Source organism: Ptychodera flava, unplaced genomic scaffold, assembly GCF_041260155.1.
Source record: "Ptychodera flava strain L36383 unplaced genomic scaffold, AS_Pfla_20210202 Scaffold_41__1_contigs__length_1339820_pilon, whole genome shotgun sequence".
NCBI classification, from domain to species: Eukaryota; Metazoa; Hemichordata; class Enteropneusta; family Ptychoderidae; genus Ptychodera; species Ptychodera flava.
The window spans coordinates 1,231,717-1,241,516 of record NW_027248363.1 but is presented as its reverse complement, the minus strand read 5'-3'; the positions used below and the strand labels follow the sequence as shown (position 1 = coordinate 1,241,516).

Genomic DNA, 9,800 nt, shown 5'->3' with positions numbered 1-9,800 from the left:
ACAGAGAAAGCAAATCCCTGATAACTATAAGAAGACCTTTGATCCTTGCAATAGCTGTGCGAAGGAATTGCGTCCTTCAGGATCTGGTCAATCCAACAGTATCGTTTAAAATGCTGGTGTGCAGACAAGATAATTACAGCAAGTCAGTGGTTTGTCGGTTTGACAGAGCATATCATCAAAGTTATATTCCAAACATGTGTTTTCTTTCGATCATTCAGAACAAGCTAATATTCTAAGAGCAGAATTATCAAATTACATGTAGAAATAAAAGACGAAAGAGGAGCAACACGAAATAAAATGGTCGTTCCTTTCTAATGCTGCCGCATACTACCATAAGTCGGATGCAATCGGTGCCTTGTTGAACGGGTACACACCATAAATTGAGATAAGTCAAGCCTTCTAAATGAGCGTTGCGAGCTAACCTCTAAATGCAGACATGTCTGTCGAATTCTCATAACGCCCACTTGTACTGGATCCACTAACCGAAAAAAACGAAACTAACCGAAACAAAAGACTGGAAGTTCGAACGCTTTTGGCTGCGGAAGTCGACAACTAATGATAGTTGCAATCTTTATGCAGCTTTATTCAGGCGATTTTGACAAATTACGAACCCGGGCACGCCAGCTACGACAGAGATGGTCCTTTTGGACGCATTTGTTTATTTTGATTCCATTTGCAAACAGAGCTTAAGTTAAGTCTTGTGTCCACCTCGTCATTTTGGTGGGTTTTATTTCGTTTCTTTTAATTATTTCCTGAAATATTTGAAAGATAATATTAAAAAAGTGAAATATACAGGGTTTCATTCAATTCTGTTTTAGACAAAAGCTGATGATTGCAGAGCCACCCGTAACATTGGAAGCACATACCGCGTTTATGTGCTCGTGGTCTCATTAAAATCACGAACTTGAGTTCAGTGTCGTCATTACGACACTCTGCCCTCGCTTCACGTTAGTTTAAAGTGCTACTAATATAGAGGTTTAGTTACACGTAATTACGTTCAATCAGTACGCATAGCGTCTTTATCACGTGACAACAAGACGTCGCGTACGTGTAGAACAGACATTCGGAACGTCAAACGACACTTCTACACGTAGTCATAATTACGTGTAGCACTTGTTAAATATTCTTAATGATTTCCGCTAATTTAGAAAAGAAACTGTGTAAAGTATTATTGCAAATTGGCAAACATCTTTGACATCATAATATCTTGTAGAGTTTGCGCCCGCACAAGAAGTACTTGCTATGATCTCCTGACATGAACGAAATGTTGTTGCCACCTTCGACCTTGTATCCAACGCCGCCACAAAGATTTCTATACCGCATAAAAAACTGAATCAAAGAGAATCAGCCGCTTCAATTTGAGGATACATCGAGTAATTGTACAGCGGACTTACATATTACTCTCGTTTAGATATTAACGTTTCTTAAAACTTACACGAATTTAGCATGTTTCTGAGAGAGACTACAATACAACTATCGGGAACGCATAACTACACTAAAAATTTCACGCGTTAGGACGGATACGCGTACGTCATCGCGCGCCGTCAAACGTACACGGAATTACGCGTATCTAAACCTCTCTAATATCTCGTGCAGCAAGCCGCCAAAAGTAGCCAAAAGAAAGGCTTCCTAATGTACATGCATCAAGTCTGTATTATTTTCCATGACATATTGTGATCCAAATAATGCTTCGAGCCCATCACTTGCCATCGTTTTACTAAAAATTCTAATAATGATTTATTTATAAAAAGTAAAATGCATTACAAAGAATCTATATTTGAATCCTAGTACTAGATACAACATTGTTTGGAGCAGTTGTCGGGATCTGTGTCAGCGCGAGACTCTAGCGGTAGACAATACACGTTTTTGTTACATTTTCTGTGTGTTTATGTGTTTGCTTTATACGCAATAAAGAGGTAACAGAATATAGGATATTTAATATTGTGAAATTATCATTTTTGTATACCTTTTTTCCAAACGTATGTACTTCGATAATATTTTACTAGGAAGAATGAGAAATTTTGCTATCGATTTTGTACGTAATAAAAATGACAAGTTAAAAAAACCTTTAATCTATCATGCATAATTCATCATAATTGTAGCAAGTCACCTTGTCGTGCCGATATTAAGGTCCGACTGCAGAATTCGTGTGTTCATTTCAAAACATTTACGTTGGACTGTTCCTTTACATTTTCGGCTTGTTTTGCTAACTCATTTTAAAATGTATTTGCATATCCTTAATTTGGCAAAAGTCGAAGCAAACACAACGTTAGCTAGTAGTGAACATTAACAAAACACTTGAAAGTAAACTGTCTTCGAATAATACATTTAAAGCTAGCAAGGAATTAAAGTATATGTCATATTCATGCTCTAAATATGGCTTGCAGCAGGTTACACATGAACGCAACATAATATATGAGCTAAAGAGACTTTCAAATTTACAAAGCGTCGTCTAGGTTCAAAGTTCTTATTGTGCTATATTGATCTTTTAGTTATTGAAATGGTTTGAATTCAATTCGAGTTTAAATTGAAAATAAAAACACAGAACTAAACTGACTCGTTACATAACATTACATATCCTAGAGAAAACATGTGTAAAAGCCAGTTTAAATCTTTCGAAATGTAAGTGTCTGGTTCTAAAATCTAATACGAACTTCAACATCATTCTATACACAGTAAACAACTTTATTTATGCACGACGTTCAAAACAATAGTTACCACTGGAGTAATTTGTAGTAATGTATGAATGTGAACGCTTTGTTAATTATTGAATGCTCAGCTGAAAGATGAATACCATTCTTTTGCGTTGTAGGTGTATTTTCGTGCATTGATGGATAGAAGGCCTGATTAAAATATATTAGATTATTCAAACTCCAGACTCTTCAATGACAAATACGACATTGTCATATTCACACGATCTGCTCTTCGTTACGCCATTTTCCGGCTCTATCACATCGGTGTACTTGGTTAGGGTTGCATCGACGTCCTTCAAGAAACGATTGACCAGTATCTTCATTAACTTAAAAAAACGGGAGGTGAATCATTAGTGACTCTATTTGTCAGAAATTATATGCATAGAGAAATATGTAAGACACCAAAATCAGATTTAGAAGGCCATGGGAGGCATGTTATAGATGCTTTATTCTTGGAAAAGTTCTTCAGGATTGACTTCGATTCTGTTTGAATCAATGTGCATTGTTTATATCAAATCATCGCAGGGTTGTCAGCTGCCAAAACGCACAAATGAAATGGGATATTTTTATGAGTTATGTGTAGCAATTGAAATAGCAAGGCTTCCTTTTCCGACAGAGGCGCCACTTTATATTTTAGGACTGAAGCGGTATAAATAAGAAACGTTTCTATTTGTTTATTTGAAGAGGTTTGATTGATGATCACTCTAATGGGGCTTTATTCTACGATATTCCTCTTTGGCGAATTGCGTCCTTGTTCACGTCTTCTGTAAATACGAAAGTCTTACCAAAGTAACTAATCAGTGCAAATTAATTTGCCCTCAGATATTCACAGCTGGATACTGTACATTTGCTTTATAATCTTAACGTTTGGAAGGTGTCCTTGTATACTTACATGATCGTAGTTCAGACTGTTCAATTTCCCATCTGTTTGACTGTGGCATTTTACCCGCTATGTTCAATGAAAAGAAAAAATTAGATCAATTCTACATAACAATGTTTATATCATATGATGCTGGCAAACCTCGCAAATGTTTTCATCAAGCAAACCCATCCGACTTACGTTAGAACAACAAAAGCGAGTATCCTGATCAAACCTTTGCAACTAAGATAAATATTGAGAGAAGGTAATGTAAAGTAGACAAATATATTTTCATGTATTTTGATGACGTTCCATTTAACAACTTGGACCTTCAAGGTGTCTTTGAGTGTATGTGTATGAATGAATACATAATATTCACGTTACAAGCATATATAATGGGTATAGAAATGTACCATTAAATGCTGAGCCCAGGGGAATGCATCGAACGCCGCTGCGTTATCAACAAGGATATTGCTATTTGATACGATTCTGCTTCTCTAAAAATCACCATTACTTGCTTTTATAAGAAACGATTTATAGCCTTTCGTTTTTGGTTTTTGTTTTTTTGGGGTTTTTTTGCAAAATGCCAAAACGGAACGTTATACAACGCAAAGCAATGATCCGCACTGTTACACTCCACTTAGAATAAATGGAACGTCTACCCACCTGAATCGAATCGTGTGTATAACAGTGACACGCTTTGTTATTGGAAATGCACCATTCGATGAACCATGGTATGAAAGACAACAAATTCAATGGCGGTGCAAGTGTTGGTGCTCCGAAGTAATGCATCCACATCGTCGCTCTTTTGAATTTCCATTCGATATCCACTGCTTCCTGTAAGTAGAAGTTGTGAATCTTTGCATTTTTAAAGGCCTCGTTAGATAGCAAGTACATTTTTCTCCCTCATCATGACAACCTAACTAAAATTGCGTACGGCTAGTTTATGATTCATGATAAAGTTTAGATCAACACATTTGATAGAACATTCCTTTCTTTTTCGGGGCAAAAAAGTGAACGATGAAGTGGATGAGATGTTAGTTTATTTGCGGTGGCTCCAATAAAGAGCAGGTTCTCTAAAGTTGATGTAAATGCTAAACAATTGTGGTGCTTCCAATAAAGAGCACGTTCTTTGAAGTCGATGTAAATGTTCTACATTTCGAAAGAGTTCACTTATCCCGTATGTAAATTTGAAGAGAAACCGTAATATTGTGATCACGGTGGTGCTCCTGATGTGTGATACAGATACTTTGAGATAAAGAAATAACTTTGCTGTTCTTTAAGCAAGGGAATTATCATTTGACGTGCAGAAATTCATTTATGGATGTCCAGTGGTTGTATACAAGTCTTTGCTGTTGTTGTTGTTGTTGTTGTTGTTGTTGTTGTTGTTGTTGTTGTTGTAGATGATGATGTTGATGTTGTTGTTTCAACCGAGAATAAATGTTCATACCTGCAATCTGGCATACGTATCTGACATAATTGCAATGAAAAGGTTGACGAGAACTATCACACATAGTAGACAAAATGCCGAGTACAACAAGAACCCCATGCTTGAAAAGAAAGCGGAGCTTTTCTTGACTTCATCAATGCTCGTCGTGTTGATTTTCAGATCAATGGCCAAAGCACTTGTTCCTAGAGTGTTACAAAAACACCGTGCCCATTAATGCTGCAAGAGCTGACTCCACCCTGTCATTGAATTGGAGAATAGAAAAAAATATGATTTAGAAAATGTGGAAAAGGGTATAAATAACGTGAATGCAAGACGGCCTGGAAAGCAGGACGTTAGAGTTACATATAGAACAGTAAAGTGCGTTATTGGTAAGGCAGTATAAAAAATAAAGTTAATACAATATAAGAAATACTAAATACATATTCAGGATGGGCCACTGACAAAGACAGAAGCGTGCAAAGACTATGGTAATATTCATTACAAATACCGTTGACATCATGACCAATTTGTAAACTTTGTATGCTTCGTTGCCAAAATGGGGAAACTAATTGTATGGTTAACACAGACAGTTGATAGACTGACTTATGCCAAAAGAGATGTAAGCACATTACAGAAAGAAGCTCGGTGCTTTGCAACCCTCAACAAATAAACTTACTCTGCAAAAGCTGTGTCGTCACTGGCGTCATTGTAAAGGTGATGCATTCCGAAACAAACGCCGAACAAACAAACGCGAAGATTAAGAGAAATCTTAGGACGTCGCGAAACATGTTTGCAAGTGCATCAGCATGGGTCCAATAAACTCTGTCAGAAAGAAGTTTTGCATAAACCGTATCCCGGAAATAACCACGGCGAATGCCGAGAACGAACCGAGGAAGACAGATGTCAGTGTGCTGATCGAGTCTGACCAGAAACAGCGAGCCGTGAATACAGTAACGAGGGTAAGCGTGGTCAGCAAATCAAGTACATTGACAAAATCTGCAAAACGTGCAAGAAACCCTGTTCTATATGCGTCGGTTACTTTCTGAATAAACAATCCCAGTCCCCATATGATCACCAACATCGATAGCAATGTCACTTCCGTTCTTTCCTTTGCATTCGGGATATGAGGCACCGTCATATCGTAGAGAAGTATATAGGCAAGGAAGAATGAATGTGAAAATGCGTGCATGAGAAATTTGCTTTTCGGACTGGTGAAGAAGCGCCACAGATTGCACATCGGTGTAAACATATAGGCAAGACCAAGAGGCAGCTGGAAAACACCGAGCACGAAATAGGCATACAGATAGTAAACAGGTGACCATTTTGATGCGTTTTGGACCAGCTTGGCTGATCTTGCAACCATTTCCTCTGCAGTAGCGTCTGGCAGTAGTTATGAGAAATGAACTGTAAAAAAGATCAGAAAACGTTCACATATACGTGCTGTAATTATTGTATTTTTGCGGAAGACACACAACAGGCTCAGTGTGTGACGCATTTATGCTGCGTGATAAATGAGTATTTCACGTTTATTCAAAGGTTAACATAAGTATTTTAAAGACACCAGTTATTACTCTCTGCTGTTGGTGACATTTACAAAGAGAATGACATTACTCGACAACTGGACAAAAATGGCGGCGTAATGCCGAATCCGTGTCCTATTTGTTATTTCAACATTTCTGACATAACACATATTAATCAAAGCTTACGTATATTTGTTGACACTCAGATAGGAACATTTTGAACTCTGCCGAAAAGACAAACAATGCAAAAACTTACGAATATCAGAAACAAACATAAGACAAAACCTTGTTTCATAATTCCCCACTTTTTATGGACTTTCCACCGTTTTACATGCTATAAACGTTATATTCTCCAAGGCTAGTGCAAGATACTGTATTATCGTCAGATCAAGACATTTCGGAAAAAGTTTGGCATATTTTGATCCGCTAGCGCTAAGAGATCGATATAAAAACGTCATTTGCAAGATGAATCATTTCTAATAGTCACATTTCTAACATGACACTTTCAATGTAGGATATTGTGTTTTGCTTCCATCAATTTAGATTTAAAGTAAAAGTATGTTATGAACAACACGTACGTATCTTGCTTTCAGTGTTTCTGATATCATAAAGGTTACTAATCTGTAATGGAATAACACATACCTCCTTTTGCTCGGCATGTAATGCCATTTTTACCGTTCGGTAAATAATTTTCCCTTCCTGATGTCTACATGAGCAGGTATCATCCTCACTGGTTGATATTTTGCCACGTAGCAAGATATCCACTTCGTTGCTGGTAAAGCAGTAATCCAACATCTTACATGGCAGATTCCTACACTTGTCGATCAAATGCTCAAAGGTTTCCTGTAGATATTCAAGATGATCCATATTGTCATAAATGGAATCTGGGAAAGTATAAGCTGCATTATCAAAAACCAAACATACAGTTTTATAATACGATATTTCTTCTCGTTCAATAAATATTTACGAATAATGCCATGCCAATCCTGACAATAAGTCATTAGCACGACTTCCCTCACTACAAACGTTATCATCATCGCCATAGTTATCATAACTTCCAACGTCAAAATATCAAGGAGCGTATCTCAGGATTCATCATATTTCAATTTGGTGAATGGATCATAGTCCTTTCATTTCGGTTAGTGCAATATCTGTCGTACCTCCTCTTAAGAAATTTAAAAAGTTCGCTTGGTCCATTCTTCATAACGAAATTATACGTCAGCGGCGAGGTCAAGCTTATTCATCCACGTCATCAACTTCGTTCATTTTTTAGCAAATCAAAATCAAGAAATACGTAACGAAACTGCAAATCTCAACTCACTCTGCATGTGTTCCTAATCCCTTTCTGTCTGACACCTCTTTGAGTTCACAACAGAGATTGAATACGGTACGAATTGGATCGTCACTGTAAAACAATATATATGCCGGACTAGCATGTGCACGGCATAAGTCAACCCTACTTCTAGATTGCAAAATATCTTCATCTATGTCTGAAACAAAATAACAATCGTATCACATGAAAATAAATGGATATTGCTCATTAAAAACGTAAAAGAAAAAGCTGCAAAGTAATGAAATGTTTCTGAAAATGTGTATGTTTTGGCAAGTTTCTATTTTGGAATGTTAAACTAGATTAAATTTCAGCATCTGCTACAACTTACAACTTGTGCAAATCTTCTTCGCGTAATTATATTAATACACAGCTATCAATCGCTTTACAATCAAATCAATACGTTCAATGTCATTTTCCAACACTGACTCATATTATGTTCTTATGGATTACAAATGAAATTCTTTGGGAGAATGAACAAAGGTACTCTACAGTTGTTTTGCCTTTTGAAGCATATCAGTTATATGTCATGTCAGTCCAGCCAGTTTATCCAAAAGTTGCAAAGGCCTACGACTATTAAGAGGCATGCTAAAACAAATTAAGGAGTCGGTACAACAAGGTTAGCTTTTACCTACTCGTTGGAATGGGTATTTTAGCCAGTGGTTTAGCTCCATAATGTTGAAGCACTTGTATCATTTTATAGTCATCTTGTAAGGCTGCAAGGTGCAGTGCATTGAAATGAATGTAACCTCTGCTGAGAGACCTATTCACATCAATGGTCCCAGTCTGGTGAGTAAAAATGACATAAAATACAAACAGTAACACATTATAAATAACATTGAATAGTTTAATCACACATATGTGGCAAAAGATATATATCTAGCATGCTTGTTTTAGAAAAATACTGAAAGCAGATTATCTTGTTACGTCCAGCAAGAATAAGTTTGATATTGTAATTGTATAACAGTTTTAAACCAGCATTATTTGAGACCAATACATGTAAAAATATACAATTTCAGTACAGAATCAGGTCTCTGACAGAGAAATATATATTTACATTATTTTGTATTGTAACGTTGTAGAATCGATAGAGGTCAAAATGCACATATAAAATGATGGCATGTTCGTAACCACACGGTCCTGGATGCTATAATACATATTGTATCTGATGTAATTTTAATGACAAAAAGATATCATCTTACTTTTAGTAAACTCTCAACGGTTTCGGCGTCGCCTCTTTCCACGGTCTCCAAAAACCTTGAGTGCTCTCCACGATTTCGCTCGTCTAATGAACGTCTGCACTCTTCACTGATTATACCATTAGTCACATCCATCATGGCCCACCGTGTTGCGACGAAATACCAAGGTGAATCACACGATTTCACTTCTGACCTCTCCGTTGGAGAATTTTTTGAGCGATGTGAAAGACAACACCCTAGAAGTTCGACGAGGACTTTTTGATTTACCCGACCTCAGTGATGAACTAGATACTCCTGTAAGTTGACTTTGTTTTTTAAAAGCTCAAAGCCTTATATATCGTAAAGTCGCCCAGTGAACCAACTTGTCGTTACAGTTTTCTCGCCTTGCAAGTTATCTTTCCACATCCTTGTTTTGTTTTCAGTTTGTTTACATCGTAGCACTGGCATCATACCATCTTTTCTGACCTATATAACCCCTGTCGATTGAGTTGTTCTAAATTTAAACTCTTCATCGTAAAAAACGTGGCGCCCTGATATTTTAATGCATTAGAGAGTGAATCGAGAAGCTGTTCAGCCTTGCAAATTTGCAACTCGAATCTATATCATGATTTCTCGATGTAATACTATCTGAACCAAATTTTCCGTATCAGTTTCAATGGTAGAAAAATACACACAATGTGTCGGTACCGGTTTTTATGCTAATTTATCCTTTACCTGGGTTACCCTGCGCTGAAGGAATGCGAAGCGACTTCTTCGCGGTCGTTACCTTT

General features: G+C 37.0%; 1 protein-coding gene across 2 annotated transcripts; it reads right to left on the bottom strand.

Annotated features, from left to right (window-relative positions):
- Window positions 1-695: 695 nt before the first annotated feature.
- On the bottom strand, window positions 696-9,460 carry LOC139128012 (transient-receptor-potential-like protein). 2 transcript variants are annotated; one of them, XM_070693878.1, is made up of 9 exons: window positions 9,034-9,460; window positions 8,467-8,617; window positions 7,823-7,991; window positions 7,144-7,344; window positions 5,658-6,385; window positions 5,003-5,238; window positions 4,219-4,389; window positions 3,586-3,642; window positions 696-3,019 (listed from the first exon to the last, which is right to left on the bottom strand). In XM_070693878.1, exons 1-4 carry the CDS (start codon window positions 9,166-9,168, stop codon window positions 7,326-7,328), a joined length of 474 nt encoding a protein of 157 aa, XP_070549979.1. In that variant the 5' UTR covers window positions 9,169-9,460; the 3' UTR covers window positions 696-3,019; window positions 3,586-3,642; window positions 4,219-4,389; window positions 5,003-5,238; window positions 5,658-6,385; window positions 7,144-7,325. The 2 variants fall into 2 exon arrangements, with proteins under 2 accessions (XP_070549979.1, XP_070549980.1); XM_070693879.1 differs by lacking the exons at window positions 5,658-6,385; window positions 7,144-7,344; window positions 7,823-7,991; window positions 8,467-8,617; window positions 9,034-9,460 and having other exon boundaries at window positions 1,717-3,019.
- Between the last annotated feature and the right edge of the window lie 340 nt (window positions 9,461-9,800).

What these genes read in the sequence shown, in the direction of transcription:
- LOC139128012 (XM_070693879.1), bottom strand. Translation starts at nt 5,101, where the DNA reads ATGGGGTTCTTGTTGTACTCGGCATTTTGTCTACTATGTGTGATAGTT. An exon ending in ATACACACGATTCGATTCAG is followed by an intron (nt 3,643 to 4,218) that starts GTGGGTAGACGT and finishes CATTGAACATAG; the next exon opens with CGGGTAAAATGCCACAGTCA. An exon ending in ACAGTCTGAACTACGATCAT is followed by an intron (nt 3,020 to 3,585) that starts GTAAGTATACAA and finishes CGTTTTTTTAAG; the next exon opens with TTAATGAAGATACTGGTCAA.